The following is a 16,813-nucleotide window of genomic DNA, read 5'->3' on the forward strand; positions in this document are numbered from 1 at the left end:
GTGGTATAGAAGGAAAGATCCTCACAGTGCCCAGAATCCCTAGTTGCTAATGACCTCCCTCAAAATAGGGTCTCTCTAGAGAGCCCGGAGGAGGCCCTTGTCCACCTCTTGCCCTCATAGGCTCTGTCCTGAGCCCTGTCCAAGGCTCCCAGTTGTCTCTACCTTGTTTTCTTTGGTGCCTAGAGAAGCCGCCAAGTCCAGCCAGTTGTCCAGAGGGTCCTGAGCTAGAGGATGGACTTCAGGCCACAGGGCCCTAGCTCAGGCCGAAGGACCCCAGGCTTAGGCTGCAGCTCTAGCAGCTCTCTCTACTGCTCTGGTTTCTTTGGGCAAAGATGGCTGAGAGAGGGAGGGTCTCTAGCCTCAATGTCCCAGGCAGAGCCTGAAGTTTCTGCAACCCTTCAGAATAGACTTAGAACCAGGTGGTGGTGGTGCACACCTTTGATCCCAGCACTCGGGAGGCAGAGGCAGGTGGATCCCTGTGAGTTCGAGGCCAGCCTGGTCTACAAAGTGAGTTCAGGACAGCCAAGGCTACACAGAGAGACCCTGTGTAGAAAAACCAAAAAAAAAAAGGGGGGGGGTGCTGGAGAGATGGCTCAGAGGTTAAGAGCACTGACTGATCTTCCAAAGGTCATGTGTTCAATTCCCAGCAACTACATGGTGGCTCACAACCATCTATAATGAGACCTGGTGCCCTCTTCTGGCCTGCAGGTGTACATGCAGACAACACTGTATAGGTAATTAATACATTTTAAAAAAGGAGCCCACCTATAAGGTCTCAGCAGCGGTGATCTTATGCCTCTCCATGTCACACACACACACACACACACACACACACACACACACACACACACAGACAGGACTTGCTAGTGGCCACAAATAGCAGGGATCATGTTTACGGCCTTAAGACTTTCCGCCTCCCACCGGGCGTAGTGACACACACCTTTAATCCTAACACTTGGGAGGCAGAGGCAGGCAGATCGCTGTTAGTTCAAGGCCAGCCTGGTCTGTAAAGCGAGTCCAGGACGGTCAAGATAACACAGAGAGACCCTGTCTCAAAAAACAAAAAAACAAACAATAAGACCTTCTGCCTCTTCCCGCTGCTGCTGCCATTCTTCTTGCTGGTGGATAAATTCCCAATGAATTAGCCCAGCCTACATTTCACCACCTAACTTCTCCCGAATATTCCACCCACTGAACAGCAGAGAAGCTGGTCTGCTGCCCTGGCTACGAGATGGCCAAGCTTCTCCTGTGTGTGTGCACAGACAGACAATGGTGGGAGCAAGGCTGAGGGAACTGGCCATGGCCTTTCAGACTGGGTGGATTCCTGGAATGTGAGCATATTCTCTGTAAAGCACCCTATTTTTTCTGTTCATTTACACTCAAGTGGTAACATATGCCCTGTGACCCCAGTATTCAGAAGGCTGAGGCAGAAGGATCACTGCAAGTTCAAAGCTAAGATAGGTTTACATGGCCAGTTCTAGGCTAGATGGAATGAAACTCAGCAAAACAAAACCCCCAAACAAAAAGTTGTTATTAATCACTTTAATTTTATTGTTACATACAGAACATGTACTGTGTGTTTGGAGACCAGAGTAAATACCTTTCCTCCATTTTTGCTGAATAATTTGCTGTATAAAACATGCTTTGGGGGGCCAAGGCTACACAGAGAAACCCTGTCTCAAAAAACAAACAAACCATGCTTGGTTGGCACGTGGATCAAGGAGTTGAAGGATAATCTGTCAAGGTCACCCTGGCTTACCTGAGACTCTGGCAACACAAAAAATGACTTGTGCCGACCGTGGTGATGCACACGTTGAATCCCAGCACTTGGGAGGAAGAGCCTGGTCTACAAAGCAAGCCCAGGACAGCCAGTCCTCACAAAGAAACCCTGTCTTGAAAAAACCAAAAAAAGAAAAAAGAAAAAAAGAAAAAAAATGACTTTTTGGCAGGGGGGTGCATGCCTGTAATCCTGGTACTCTGAAGGCAAAGGCAGGATGTTTTTTGCAAGTTCAAGGTCAGTCTGATTCACATCTTGAATTCCAGGCCAAGGTGGATTTTTTTTGTTTTTGTTTTTGGTTTTTGGAGGCAGGGTCTCTGTGTGTTAGCCTTGGCTGCCCTGGACTCAGTTTATAGACCAGGCTGGCCTCGAACTCACAGCAATCTGCCTGCCTCTGCCTCCCAAATACTGGGATTAAATGCGTGTGCCACCACACTTGGCCCCAAGGTGGATTATATAAGACTGTTTTGTTTTTTGAGACAGGGTCTCACTACGTAGCCTTGACTGGCCAATTGTGTTGATCATGATTGGCCTTGAACCCATATAGATCCGCCTTCCTCTGCCTTTGGATTGCTAGGATTAAAGGTGTGTACCACCATGCCCTGGCTGGTTTTTGTTTTTTACAAGACAGTGTTTCTCTGTGTAGCCCTGGCTGTTCTGGACTCACAAGGCTGGACTTGAACTCATAAAGATCCATCCACCTCTGCCTCCCGAGTGCTGGGGTTAAAGGTGTGTGCCACTCCCAGCTTTGTTTTTTTTTTTTTTTAGGTTTTTATTTTATTAATTAGCTATCTACGTGGGGGGAAGAGTATGTGCACCAGCGTGCAGATGCCAGTGGAGGCCAGAGGAGGATGTCAGCTCCCTCTAGGTACTTGTGAGCCACAGGACCTGAGTGTTAGGAACTGGAGCTGGGTGCACCCTGAACTGCCGAGCCAACTCTACAGCCCCTGCTAGGCGCTATCATTAAAAATCCAAACCAAACCAAAACCTTGCTCTCAGTGTTTCTCTCACAGTGATTGTTAACTCCTTTTGTCATCAACATTTATATTTTTTTATAATTTGTTAACTGTGTGGACCATGCAATTTTTTTTCTAAGTGCTGAGTAAACATGTTTGACAAGTTCTCTATCATTTAATATGTGTGTGTGTGTGTGTGTGTGTGTGTGTGTGTGTGGTGTGTGACTGAGATGGTGTCACTAGCCCAGGAGGGCCTGCAAGGAGACCTCTTCCTGCCTCAGCCTCTCCAGCAGTTAGGATCGCCAAACCTATTGCTACCATGCTGTGCTGCTGTTTTTTGTTTTGTTTTTTCATTTTTTTTCAAGAGAGGGTTTCTCTGTGTGTAGCATTAGATGTCCTGAAACTCACTCTGTAGACCAGGCTATCCTCGAACTCACAGAGATCCACCTGCCTCTGCTTGAGTGCGAGTGCCACGGCGCCCGGCTGGTTATTGGTCAACTTGGAGCTGGGGTGGGTCAGTGAGAGGGCAGTTCCTCTGGGAAGAAGGACCATTGCTGCACTTGGTGGTTGGCAGGTGGAAGTCTTGCTATAATGCTGAAACAAGTGAGCCAGCACTGGACGTGGGTGCTAGTATTAGAGAGATTACGGCAAGGGAGTGGTCAGTATGGGGAGAGCTGGTACCCTAGTGCCACTTACCATCACTTTAAATGCTGGCCTCAAAGCAGGCATGACATGTGACATGCCAACAGGCTACATACATTGCTATGTGTCAGAAGCTCAGTGAAATCCACGACGGATATTTTGACCCAATGAAGACTGTCTCGTGACCAGACATGAGGTTAAGCGTGGAGACCGAGAAAACTAAACTTCAGGACCCAAGGGCCACGTTCTATCAAACAGAAGCCAAGGATAAAAGTTCTCATGTTGGGGATCAAATAGTGAATAAAAGAGCATCCAGTGGGCTGGAGAGATGGCTCAGAGGTTAAGAGCACTGACTGCTCTTCCAGAAGTCCTGAGTTCAAGTCCCAGCAACCACATGGTGGCTCACAACCATTTATAATGTGATCTGATGCCCTCTTCTGGCCTGCAGGTGTACATGCAGGCAGAGCACTGTATACATAATAAATAAATCTTAAAAAAATAAAAAGAAAAAAAAAGAGCACCTGCCTCCACATTATGACTAACCTTCCTCATTATGACCTGGCTCTCCCCCCACCCCACCCCCATATAGTAAGCATCTCTCAGTACTGGCATGAATACAGTGTGGGTTGGGCTGGGTGGGGGGGTGGCCCTGGTGGCCCCCCACCATGGAAAACCAGCTGTGGCAGGCCAGCCTGGGGTGCTGCAATCACCACCAAGAAAGCCCCCAGGATGCTGAGGACATCCTATTCCTGCTGCTGGGACTGATCATTCTTGTCAACATCAGCATCAATGTGACAACCGTGGTCAGTGGCTACTACTGTGGATCACCCGTAGGCATAAAGGCCGGCTACAAGCTTGCTTCACTTGCAGAAATGGGTGGGGTTGCTGGGAAGGGGCATGGTGTCAGCAGGTTGGTCTTCTCTCCTGTCTCCCCACCGCCTCCAGATGTGGCATGGGCTGCAGAACGCCTTAGACAAGATCATCTGCTGGATGAATTGGAAAAGTAAGTATATTGTTACAGTGTTTTGTATCCGTTAGGCCTACAAAGCAAATAACTGACACAGAGAGACTAAACCGTACTTTAAAGCTGCCAGCACTTCCCCAGGAAGAGTCTGAACTGATTCTAATCTACTCATAAACTAAACAAACTACTCTAAACCTTATAACATACATATATTCCAAACACTTGCCGCTATGACCCCTGGGCCCGCTGTCCTCCTCCAACCACCGAACTTCTCTCCCTCCTCTCTCCTCCAGGAAGTCCTGCCTCTCACTTCCTGTCCTTCTGCCCAGCTGATTGGCCAAACAGCGCTTTACTGATGGTTGATGCATTCACTTAACCTTTCTCCACAGTATGAGACACGCTCGCGCACACACGCACCCACACTAATCCTAAACAGTCAGGACCACCTGTTCCTAACCCCGATCTTTTGGCTCTTGCCTCTTAGCAGATGAAATCCAGGCTCCCGAATGTCCCCCCAAAGAGCCCCCCTCCAACATCCAGGATGTCCACATCCACTGTGTCCTGGATCCTGTACAGGTGAAGATGGCGCAACCCACACACGGTTCCTCTTCCTCTTTCCACCACCTCCGTAAGCGCTGCAGCCGCAGGCGCTACCGGCGCCGTGGCCTCCAACAGCCCCGCCGCAGCAACCACCAGCAGCTCTGCCACAGCCTCCACCACCAGGGCCACCACAGCCACCAGCAGCGGCTTCGGAACAGCAGGCAACTCTCCTATGGCTGCCCACCCTTTCGTAGACAGCCTCGAAGCCACAAGGTGTCACAGATGAAGCCGGTGCCCTTTTTTGACCTGGAAGACCGGGATTCCCTTCCCGAGAATGGCCAGTCCTGCCCGCACCCCAAGTATCCCCATAGGGGCTGGGGCGGCTTTTATAAGCCAATAGGTCTGTCCTCCAACGTAGGATTGTGGGGCCGCCAGGGTGGAATCCTTGCCAGCCTCCCACTACCTTCCCTCTACCTGTCACCGGAGCTGCGCCGCTTGCCCAAGCGAGTAGAAGCCAAGTCAGAACTGAGGCTCGAGGCCTTAGGTCCCCACTACTCACAGTCCCGGGTTTGGGGTAACACGGAAGTTGAACAGTGGGCCTCATCACCACCGCCTACCCGCCGCCTGCTTCCTAACTGCTCCTGGGCCACTGTGGGCTACAGCCCTTTCTCTTCGGGGGGTCACACACTGCACGACGCCTGGGATCCGCGGAGGCGCGGGGCGGATGGCTCGGAGCCACCGCTTGCCTTTGTGTCCAGGAACCCCAGGCCCGAGGTCCAAGGCTACCGGGAGCACAACTCCCCACAGGCCCACCGGCAGAACCTCCCTGGCTGTACCCACAGCCAACCCGACCACACCCCACACCCATCCGTGGCGCACGTGGGTTACAGCTCCCGGGGACCTCAAGAGCGCAGGCGGGCAGCTGACTGGACTGAGGTTTTCCCCTCCCGGCACCCTCTGATCACCTCTACCTCCCTCACAGCCTTGGGTGAGGCCTCGTACCAAAGGGCCCCAGCTGCGGGCTCCGGCCTGATGGGGCCTCACTCCTCCCAGCCCTTGCCTGAAGTCCAGGCTTCCGACCCGGCCCCACCTCCAACCACCTTCGTGCCGCTCAGTCGGAATCCCGGCGGCAACGCCACCTACCAGGTGTACGACAGCGTGGAGCTGAAGAGGCAGGTGCTGGAGAACAGAGGGCGGGCGAGCTCACTGCCACCCCCTTCCACCTCACCTTCAAAGCCCTCTCTGCCTAGGAGCCGCACCGGGAAACTCACCTGACGGGTGGAGCGGGGCCTGGAGAAAGGAATAAAGAGAAAGAGTCCAGAAAGCCTTGTCCTCGTCGTCGTCTGTGGTTTGGAACCTTCCCCATTCACCAGCCTAGGATTCCTGAAACCAGTCTCCTCCTCAGCACGAGGCTCCTTGCTGCCCAGGGGGTCATGTTCCTGCCAGTAGGTCCCTCTTATTCCTGTATGAGAGTTCTCGCCAGCTCTAAACGGCAAGTCGCAGCCCTCACGGCACCCACCAGTTCTTCCTGTTCCCAAAGGGGACAGACTCAGTTCTGCTGTTCAAGAGTCTGAGGTCATGGCCGAGCGTGGTGGCACACAAGTCTTTTTTAATTTTTTTTAAAGACTGTATTCATTATGTATACAGTGTTTTTGTCTGCATGTACACCTGCAGGCCAGAAGAGGGCACCAGATCTCATTATAGATGATTGTGAGCCACCACGTGGTTGCTGGGAATTGAACTCAGGAAGAGCAGACAACCTCCGAACTGTCTTTCCACACCTTTAGTCCCAGCACTCAGAGAGGCAGAGGCAGGCGGATCTCTGTGAGTTCGAGGCCAGCCTGGTCTACAAAGTGAGTCCATAGCCAGGGCTACACAGAGAAACCCTGTCTTGAAAAACTGAAGGAAAAACAAAAAAAAGAGGTCAGTGGTTGAGCTGTTGTCAGGAGACCAGCACCCATTTAGTGACACAATTACTTTTAAGTCCAGTCACAGGGCACCTGATGTGCTCTTCTGACCTTCATGTGTACCATGGAACACATACATTCAGGCAAAATACTCATATAAATAAAATAAAATTGTATGGGGGCGGTTAGCCAGGCGTGATGGCGCACGCCTTTAATGCCGGCACTCAGGAGGCAGAGGCAGGCAGATCTCTGTGAGTTAGAGGCCAGCCTGGTCTACAAAGTCAGTCCAGGACAGCCAGGGCTTGTTATACAGAGAAACCCTGTTTCGAAAAACCAAAAAACAAGGGGCTGGAGAGATGGCTCAGTGGTTAAGAGCACTGTCTGCTCTTCCAAAGGACCTGGGTTCAATTCCCAGCACACACATGGCAGCTCACAACTGTCTGTAACTCCAGTTCCAGGGGATCTGACACCCTCACACTAATGCACATAAAAATAAAACTAAATAAGTTATTAAATAGAAAAAAAGAAAAACCAAAAAACGAACAAAACAAAACAAAAAAGCCCGAGGCTCAGTGTGGGAAGACGTCCAAGGATCTAGATTCCAGCCAAGTCTCTGAGGTCAAGGGCTCCCGGATATTAGTGGTGATGGGGGGGGGGCGAAAGATTTTTTTTGTTTTCAACTGCAGGAGTGAAGCCTGTTTGAGCTGAGTGAATCTGAACACCGTGGGGGGGGGGATGTGTTGGGGGCGGGGCAGTGCTGGCCTATCGGCTTAGTTTACTCAGACCTGGTTACCAGGGAACTTTCTCTTCCACCATCTCTTTGTGATCCCAGTCACCTTCTCCATTATGACTCAACCCTCCTCCCCTCCCCCACTAAGGGCAGCATGTGGGGGCCATGGGGCCCAGGCAGTCCTGGGACTCCAGGTCATGGGTGAACGAGCCTACCATGGAGCCCAAACCTGCTCGGGCACCAACCTCAGGAAATGCCAGGATTTAGGAGACTCAATTCTTCTGCTTTTGGGCAGCTTCATCTTGCTCAACGTGGGATTCAATGTCGTGACTCTGGTCAGGGCCGGGTCGCGGCGGGCGGGTGGAGGGGCCTCTGAGTTCTGTTCAGGCATTTTGGGAGAAAGTCTCACCGCGTGGCTCGGTTTGAGTTGCAAACTTAAGACCTTCCTGCCTCAGTCTCCCGTGTTGCCAGGCTCAGCTTGAGCTCTGCACCGCTCAAGGAGCTAAAGCCGGAAGGGCCGCTGGGATTTGGCCACACAAGCGTTGGCTTTTTGGGGCTCACCCAGCTTCTGGTCTCTCTTTCCTCTGCCCCCCCTCAGCTCTGGAGGCATCTGAAAAGCTCCCTGCGGATTCTTTTCCATCATTTTTTCCCCAAAGGTGAGTAGGGGGAGGGGGCCTCCTACAGGGTCTCCTGAGGATGTGGCTTGTCCCCTTTGTCACCGTCCCCAGTCCCACCTGAGCACCCTCTCCTTTCTGGTCCTACCTTCCCTGCAGACAAGCAACTCGCTGGTCTGAACAGCCGACCCATGTGCATTTTTCCCACCGCAGATACCAGGAAACTGTGTTCAGGAATATCTTCCCGGCTACCCCACCGCCCCAGCCTCCTGCTTGGGCGCGTCAGTCACCTTGACTCGTGGCTAGCAGACACAAATGACGAGAACCGCTCTAGGTGCTTCCAGATGCCACCCCAATGTGGACACGGCAGCACCCCCACGGAGGCTTCGTGGGAACTGTGGAAAGAGGGGCTGATGGGAGCTGGGGAAGCCCCTCAGGCCACAGTCATGAAGACCCAAGCTTCTTCATTTTCCAGGCCAAGGACTCCTCCCAAGATTCCAAAGATAAGCAAGCTGGACATGGCTCCATCCTCTTCGCCCCAAGACAAAAAGGCTAAGGCACGAGTCGACAGGCCAGCCCAGGCTCCACAACAGGCTCCAACTTATTCCTCCACCAACACCCATGAGCACCTCTCCACCAAGTCCCAGACTCAGACCACAGAGCGCACACAACTCAAGGCCCAGGGTCTTGGGCAGACCTCAGCCTCTACCCCATCGGCCCATCCGCCAGACTCTACCTCAGCTCTCGGTGAAGCCCCAAAACCAACCAATGCTTCCTACCCAACCCCATCCCATAACCGATCCCCCACTCCACCCTGTCCCTCAGTCCAGGACCCCACCCACAGTCACGCCCACGCCTTGAGTCAGGCCCAGCCCCAGATCCTGGCCCCGAGCAGACTCCAGGTTCCAGCCCCAACCCCAGGCCAGAGTTCAGCCCCCAGCCCCCAGCGAGCGTCGGCCCATACATCACCACAACCCCCAGCCCGGGCTCTTCCTTACATTTCTTTCCAATCCCAAAGCCATGATGACCCAGGCCAAATGCCAGGACACACCTTGACCTACTCCCAAGCTCATGTCCCTGAGCAAACAACACCTCAGGTCTCAGGCCGTGCCCCAGGCCGCTCCCTGCTTCACCCGTATGCCAACACCCCAGTGCCTGGCCCAACCTCTGCCCCAGCCCCTCCCGGTGTTCTGGCCTCTGCCTTAGCACTGCCCGTGACCATGACAACCTCTCAAGGCCCCGCCACCACCTCTCTCCCTACCCCACCTCCCGCTCCTTCCATGTTGGCTACTTTTAGCCCCAGCTTCTCCACTGGCCGTACGGTCTATGACGCCCGGAGAGTAAAACAGAACACCTTGCTGAAGCAGGCCTCCCAGAACCCCAAGTGTTTCAGGAAGGACTTGAACATCCTCTCCAGGCCCCAAGAGGTGAAGGGCCCGGTACGTTCTGGTACCGATGAGCAAACACCAAAGCAACATGGCGGGGACAGTGCTGAGCCTCCTGCAGGGTCTACCCTGAGCTACCTGGAGTCTGGGAACACGGCATGGAAGGTCTCAGATAATGCCAAAGATAAGATCTCCCAGCCCAAGACCCTCCCGTACTGTAGCTTTCATCCTTGCTGTTCTGAGAGGAAAACTGAAGGACCCCGGGCTCCGGTCTGCCCCAAGTTCCTGGTCTATGCCCAGGACACTACTCCCTCCAAACCTTGTTTTCATTCCCCAAGCACTGCTCAGAGCACACGGCCCCCCACCCCTCCACCGTGCACTCTCTCTCTGCCGCTTGTTTCTCCCAGGACGTTTGCTGTCCCTCAGCCTCACTGTCAGAAGCCCTCTAGCTTGACACAAGCCCCCGTCTTCCTCTCAACCTCCGCGTCGCCTCAGACGGTCACCTCTCCTCACTTCCCTAACTCTTCTCAGTTCTCCGCCACTTCTCAAACCTTAATCTTGCCTCCAACCCCCGAGAGTCAAAATGTTAACCGAGGCCTTGGCCTTCAAAGGACCCCATCTTCTGCCAAGGATGCTGCAGTTCCCAGGAACCCAGGCCTTCCCCAAGATCCAGGCCTCCACAAGAACACAGGCCCTACTCTATACCCAAGCCTCAGCAAGAATTCGGGTTCCTACAAATTTCCAGGCTGTACTCAAGATCCTAACCCCTGTGTAAACCCAAACATTTCCCAAGAATCTTGCCTTCAAAAAAATCTAGGTATCACTCAAGATTCCGGGTTAACAAGCTCACCCGCTGTTCAAGATGCGGGTGTCCTTAGGAACCATCCAACCTTAGGTCTCATCCAACCTTCCAGCCTCCCCAAAAATACAATATTTATTCAAACATCCAGCCAGAAGACTTTGAGCTTTATGCAAGACTCTGTGGTCTATAGGAATGTTGCATTTAACCAAGACAATGTAATTAAAAATAAAAATCTCTCCCCAGCAACCAACCAAAAGAGGCCAGACCCCACTGAAGGTTCTGGTACAGGAAATATACAACATTCAGGAGTCTGCAGCAATGTGAATCTTAGCCAAAACTCTAGACCACAGAAAAGCCCATGTTGTACCCAAGACTCTGAAGCTAACAAAAGCTCAAGACTTACTCAGCAATCTAGTAATCACAAGAGCCCAGGTCTTGAACAAACCTCTTGCCCTCATAAGTGCTCAGGTCTCACACAAGACGCAGTAGACTACAAGATTCTAGGCCCTACCCAAGATTCTGGAATCTTCAGAGTCCCAGATTTTAACCAGGACTCTGACTCCCGAAACCTTATGAATGCCAAAAAAAGATTGGACCTTAACCAAGATGTTTGCATTTGCAGTTCAGAATACAGCAAAGACCCTAACCTTCAGGAATGCCAAGTGACTGGTCACGATCCAGTGCTTAGCCAAAGCTCTGGCTTTAAGCCTCCAGGCCTTACCCAGCAAGCTGGCCCCTGCAAGGACTCGGGCCTTATCCCAGACTCTGGCCTCAACAAACAAACAGGCTTTGCTCCAGGTACGGATTCTGCCCAAATCTTGGGCTCACTTCAAACGCTAATGCTGTCATCTTCCCTGGTGAAACCCTTTCCTGGCCAGATGGCTTCTCAGAAGGACAGTGCTGAGCAGCATGTACCCTGGACCTCTGTCCCAGCCAAACAAAACCCCTGTCCTTCCAAGGCCCAAGTGATCTCCAATGACCTGAAAACTTTTTCAGAGGTACCTGTGCTAGTGGAGTTACAGCCACCCTCCCAACAGATTGACGGCCAAGACTGGGTATACCACACTGCAGATACGTTTCCTTCAGCTTGCCAGAAGCACCGCCAAATGTCTACGCCCCCCAAAATCAACTGGAAGCCCCATTGCCCTGGACTGGGTACCCGGACAGGTCAGGTGGTCTTTGATTCCCGCCAGAAGCAGTCAGTCACTGGCAGGGAAAAGTGTGAAACCCTGTCTCCTAGGTGCCCTTTTCCGGAGACACCCAGAAGCTCAGAGGAGCCTCAGAAGGAATGGGCATATCAAAGTGTGATGAGGGCCTTGCACAAAGAGAGGGCAAATACGCATCAACAGTAAAGACAGACAAGAGGCGCATTCTGTGGGTGGGTGAGGCTCTCCATCCCAGCACGACCACTGATATCAATCGTCATCCTCTTAAAGAGACACAGAATCAATACGTTCCTACTCCACCTCCACAGCTCTATAGCCAAACCCACTATCTTCTAGGCTCAAGAGCTGTTTTTTTTTTTGGGAGGGGGAGGGGCACAGTAGCCACTAGCCAAATGTGACTATTAGAATGTCAAATAAAATTTAAAATTCTCACCAAGCGCTGTGTTGCACACCTGTGATACTAGCACTTGACAGGTGGAGGGAGGAGGAGGGAGGAGGGAGGAGGAGGGAGGAGGAGGGAGGAGGGAGGAGGAGGGAGGAGGGAGGAGGAGGGAGGAGGGAGGAGGAGGGAGGAGGAGGAGGGAGGAGGAGGGAGGAGGAGGGAGGAGGGGGGAGGAGGGAGGAGGAGGGAGGAGGAGGGAGGAGGAGGGAGGAGGGAGGAGGGAGGAGGGAGGGACCCTCAGTTATATAATGAATTCAAGATCAGCATGGGCTACTGGAGATCCTGTCTCACTAGGAAAATAAAAAACCAATCTGAAGGGACAGGAGAGACAGTTTGTGGACCCAGGTTGAATTCCCGGCACTCACCAGGTGGCTCACAGCAATCTGTAACTCCAGTCCCAGGGGACCTCATGCCGTTTTCTGGGCTCTGTGAGCACTGCACACATGTACTTCACAGACATATATGCAGGAAATCACCCACGCACATTAAAAATAATAAAGCTGGGCATGGTGGCCCACGCCTTTAATCCCAGCACCCAGAAGGCAGAGGCAGGTGGATCTCTGTAGGTTCAAGACCAGCCTGGTCTACATAATCTCTAAGACAGGCCTACATAGAACCATCTCAAAACAAAAACAGAAACAACAAACACTGAGCTGGGTAGTTCACACCTGTAAGGTCAGAATGGAGGAGGCTGAGGCAAGGTGGTTTCCATTTTGAGCCGAGACAGAGCCTGCCTCAAAAGACAAAAACAATTTAAATTCTGTTCTTCAGTCTCTACATTTTTAAGTTCTGACAGCCACATTGTAGCTGGTCAACAGAGACTCAGAATATTTCTAACAGGCCGGGCAGTGGTGGTGCACGCCTTTAATCCCAGCACTCGGGAGACAGAGGCAGGTGGATCACTGTGAGTTCGAGGCCAGCCTGGTTTACAAAGCAGGTCCAGGACAGTCAAGGCTACACAGAGAAACCCTGTCTCAAAAAACCAAAAAATAAAAAAATAAAAAAATAAAAATAAAATAAAAAAAAAGAAGAAGAAGAAGAAGAAGAAGAAGAAGAAGAAAGAAAGAAAGAAAAAAGAAAAAAAAAAGAATATTTCCATCATAGCTCTTGCTCTTAGCCCAGGCTAGCTATGATCTCATTCTGTAGCCTGTGCTGGACTTGAACTTGCGATCCTTGCAGCCTCAATATCCCCAGCGCTCCATGACTAGGAGGGAGCTGAGATTCTAACACTGTGGCTCAGGCTGTCCTGATGTTCACTACGCCATAACTTGCCTCTCGGCCAGGGGCCCTGAGAGACGGGGCACTTCACTCTTTCCCCCACGCAGTTACTGCTCCTGGTGAGAACCAAAGACCACATGATATGTCTGTGTGCTTGATCCAGGGCAACGGGGCCTCTGGTTGATTATGAGAGGCACAGTCATTGGGGGTGCTTCTGTCAGGCTGAAGGAGCTGTGTCTACAGGGACAGGCTGCCTCAAAACTGGAGGCAGCACTCTTCTGCCTCACCAGGATTACAGGCGTGAGCCACCACACCTGAGGCATCACAGATCACTCTTTTCCTTTAAAGACTGCGTGTGGAGGTGCTTGCTTGTAACCTCAGCGTTTTGGAGGTAGACGCAGAACTAGGCGTACGAGCCTAGCCACGATTACACAGTAAGTCCAAGGGCAACAGGACGACCTTGATGTCGAGCCTGGATGTTAGATCTCTGGGCAGAAAGACATAGTCAGTTACTGCAAGGTGCCCTCCAGCTCCACATACAAACTGTGGCATGGGTGTGTGGGTGTGCACATGCACAAACTCATGAGGACGTGGGGCACGCCGCCTTTAATCCCAGCACTCAAGGAGGCAGAGGCAGGCGGAGCGCTGTGAGTTTGAGGCCAGCCTGGTCTACAAAGCAAGTCCAAGATAACCAAGGCTACACAAGAGAAACCTTGTCTGGAAAAGCAAAACAAAACAACAACAAAATTGTTGGAAAGTGTTGTCATAAGGTTATTGTGTAAGTCAAATGCTGATTTCTGTACCCCACTCCCCCCCACCCCCGCCTCAATATCTGGTTGCAAGCCTTGTTCTGAGAACCTCCTGCCTCAGTGTTGCATAAACTCTGCTCCCCAAGTGTCCCCTTGTGTGCCAATAAAGCAGCTTACAGCCAATCACTGAGCAGAAGAGAGAGTAGGGCTGGACTTCCTGCATGCCAGGGGAGGAGGAGTCAGAAGAGGAAGCAGGGAATCTGGCAGGGGATTTGGCCACAGGCTGATAAATGAAAAAGGCTCAGCTGGAGCAACAAAAGAACTAAAAAGCAGGTAACTTGGGGATTGTGGCAAAGATGTGTCAGGATAACACAGAGGGTTAAGAATAGGCTTAAACTGCCCAGGATTCTGTTGTGAAGCTTGTTTGTTTGTTTGTTTGTTATGCATACAGTGTTCTGCCTGCATATACACCTGCAGGCCAGAAGAGGGCATCAGATCACATCATAGATGGTTGTGAGCCACCATGTGGTTCCTGGGAATTAAACTCAGGACCTTTGGAGGAGCAGCCAGTGCCCTTAACCTCTGAGCCATCTCTCCAGCCCATGAAGCTTGTTTATAAACAAATATAAAAGAGTCTTAATAATCATTTGTGTAATAGCTGGGTAAAGAAACAGTTTCATAAAAACAACAGAAAAGTAAATGTTCTTTAGAGAACATTCCTTTTCATCCGTTCCCAATATTTTCATTCATTTACGCTTTGTTCTTTTGTTTGTTTTTTTGAGACAGGGTTTCTCTGTGTAGCCCTGGCTATCCTAGAACTCATTTTGTAGACTAGGGTGGTCTCTAACTCCACCTGCCTCTGCTTTAGTCCCGAGTGTTGGAACTAAAGGCATGCACCACCACTGCCTGGCTATTCTCAGTATGTTCTTTTCTTTTTTCTTTCTTTCTTTATCTTTTTTTTTTTTTTTAAGATTTCTTTATATGGTATGCTACCTGCATGTATGCCTAGAGGCCAAAAGAGGGAACCAGATGACATTATAGATGGTTGTGAGCCACCATGTGGTTGTTGGGAATTGAACTCAGGACCTTTGGAAGAACATCTTGTGCTCTTAACCTCTGAGCCATCTCTCCAGCCTGATATTTTCTATTTTTTAGAAAAAAAAAATTTTAGGGGTTGGGGATTTAGCTCAGTGGTAGAGCGCTTGCCTAGCAAGCGCAAGGCCCTGGGTTCGGTCCTCAGCTCTGGAAAAAAAAAAAGAAAAGAAAAGAAAAGAAAATTTTAAAAAACATTATTATGTATATAACATCCTGCCTGCTTATGTACCTGACCACCAGAAGAGGGCACCAAATGTCATTCTAGATGGTTGTGAGCCACCATGTGGTTGCAGGGAATTGAACTCAGGACCTCTGGAAGAGCAGCCAGTACTCTTAACCTCTGAGCCATCTCTCTAGCCCTATTCCCAATATTTTCTTTTCTTTTTTTTTTTTTTTTTATTTTTCAAGACAGAGTTTCTCTGTGTAACAGCTTTACTTGTTCTGGAACTTGCTCTGTAGACCAGACTAGCCTTGAACTCACAGAGATCCGCCTGCCTCTGCCTCCCAAGTGCTAGGATTAAAGGTGTGTGACACCACCACCGGTCTATTCCTAATATTTTCAAGGTTCTCAGAAAAACCAGTGAACCTTGTTTATTCTTAGAATGGCTCAATGCCTAGTACCCCAAAGTGTGAGCCCATCCTTCAGGAGCTAGAGAGATGGCTCAGCAGAGATTTCTTACTGACTGCTCTTGCAGAAGACCCAGGCTCTGTTCGCAGCACCCACATAGTGGCTCATAACTATCTGTAACTCCAGTCCCAGAGGATCCAAGGCCATCTTCTGGTTCCAAGAGCTCCAGGCACACAAATGGTGCACAGGCACACATGCAGACCAAACACATCCATACAGGAAGGGGAAAAAAAAAAGGTCCAATCTTGACTCCTTTTCATTTTGCCTCTTGCATCATGGATATATAAACTTGTATCTTTAGGGGAAGGGCACCCCCTGGCAGAGACTTGAAACCCCTTCGGTCTGGGCTTCCCAGGTGAGCTCTGGTTCCAGGAGTTTGTCTACAGACCCCGCCCTACCCCAATTTTGGAGCAGGGTCTCACTCTCGGGCTAGGCTCACCTGGAACTTTTGGGCCCAAGATGAGTCTCTCGTTCACGGTAGTCCTCCTGCCTCAGCTGCCTAAAGGGCTGGGATTATAAACTTGAGCCATCACACTCATCACAATCCTGGAGGTCTTCAAGATGTCCCAGAGGAATGCTCTAACCCACAGAGGCAGCTAGAAAGCAGAGGCAGGCGGGGTGTCAGAAGCCGTGGCCTGGTGGTAGATGTTCCCGTCGGTGATCCCTGCTGAGTGGTAACGGGTTTACTGTCCCATTACCAGGCTCCCTGCCCGTCCTGTGTTTGTGCTGGGTTCCCGCCCCGTATTCTATTTCCTCGCAGCATTGGTTGCTGAAGGTAACTTCCTGCCCTAGCTTTAATGGCCTGACCTAGCCCAGCTGGCAGTGCGCTCTGGACTTTCAACTTGGTCCTAATGGCTTCTCTGTGCACGTAACCCCAAATTCCCCAGCGTGTCCTCCACCATGGTTCTGCGTGTCATAGGTGAGCTTTGCAACCCTTTCCGGGGTTCAGATGTCTACTTCGGTGTCACTTATATGTTCCTGTCTGGTTTTGGTTTGGTTTGGTTTGGTTTCTCAAGACAGGGTTTCTCTGTGTAGCCTTGGCTGTCCTGGACTCACTCTGTAGACCAGGCTGGCCTTGAACTCACAGTGATCTGCCTGCCTCTGCCTCCCAAGTGCAGGGATTAAAGGCGTGCGCCACCACTGCCTGGCTTTTTTTTTTTTTTTTTTAAGATAGGTTCTCTATATAGGCCTGGCTGGC

General features: G+C 51.1%; 2 protein-coding genes and 1 long non-coding RNA gene across 5 annotated transcripts; 2 read left to right on the top strand and 1 right to left on the bottom strand.

Moving 5' to 3' along the window:
* The first annotated feature begins 1,546 nt into the window (after window positions 1-1,546).
* Window positions 1,547-6,203, top strand: SPEM2 (SPEM family member 2). Of its 3 annotated transcripts, none has more exons than XM_084762336.1 (3): window positions 1,547-4,178; window positions 4,321-4,378; window positions 4,827-6,203. In XM_084762336.1, the coding sequence occupies exons 1-3, from the start codon at window positions 4,041-4,043 to the stop codon at window positions 6,152-6,154; spliced, it is 1,524 nt and encodes a 507-aa protein (XP_084618462.1). In that variant the 5' UTR covers window positions 1,547-4,040; the 3' UTR covers window positions 6,155-6,203. The 3 variants fall into 3 exon arrangements, with proteins under 3 accessions (XP_084618462.1, XP_084618461.1, XP_084618463.1); XM_084762335.1 differs by having other exon boundaries at window positions 1,548-4,178; window positions 4,824-6,203; XM_084762337.1 differs by having other exon boundaries at window positions 4,126-4,178; window positions 4,916-6,203.
* LOC311586395 lies at window positions 4,276-8,416 on the bottom strand. Its single transcript, XR_014775526.1, has 3 exons — window positions 8,279-8,416; window positions 6,151-7,895; window positions 4,276-4,361 (listed from the first exon to the last, which is right to left on the bottom strand). It is a non-coding gene; the product is annotated as an uncharacterized lncRNA (long non-coding RNA).
* On the top strand, window positions 7,633-11,919 carry SPEM3 (SPEM family member 3; the record flags this gene model as incomplete). The annotated part of the gene is made up of 3 exons (XM_084762333.1): window positions 7,633-7,851; window positions 8,115-8,172; window positions 8,344-11,919. 3 exons carry the CDS (start codon window positions 7,633-7,635, stop codon window positions 11,667-11,669), a joined length of 3,603 nt encoding a protein of 1,200 aa, XP_084618459.1. The 3' UTR covers window positions 11,670-11,919.
* Window positions 11,920-16,813: the final 4,894 nt, after the last annotated feature.

Source organism: Acomys minous, assembly GCF_964271855.1.
Source record: "Acomys minous genome assembly, chromosome: 16".
NCBI lineage: Eukaryota > Metazoa > Chordata > Mammalia > Rodentia > Muridae > Acomys > Acomys minous.

What these genes read in the sequence shown, in the direction of transcription:
- SPEM2 (XM_084762335.1), top strand. Translation starts at nt 4,041, where the DNA reads ATGGAAAACCAGCTGTGGCAGGCCAGCCTGGGGTGCTGCAATCACCAC. An exon ending in GCATCAATGTGACAACCGTG is followed by an intron (nt 4,179 to 4,320) that starts GTCAGTGGCTAC and finishes CACCGCCTCCAG; the next exon opens with ATGTGGCATGGGCTGCAGAA. An exon ending in CTGCTGGATGAATTGGAAAA is followed by an intron (nt 4,379 to 4,823) that starts GTAAGTATATTG and finishes CTTGCCTCTTAG; the next exon opens with CAGATGAAATCCAGGCTCCC.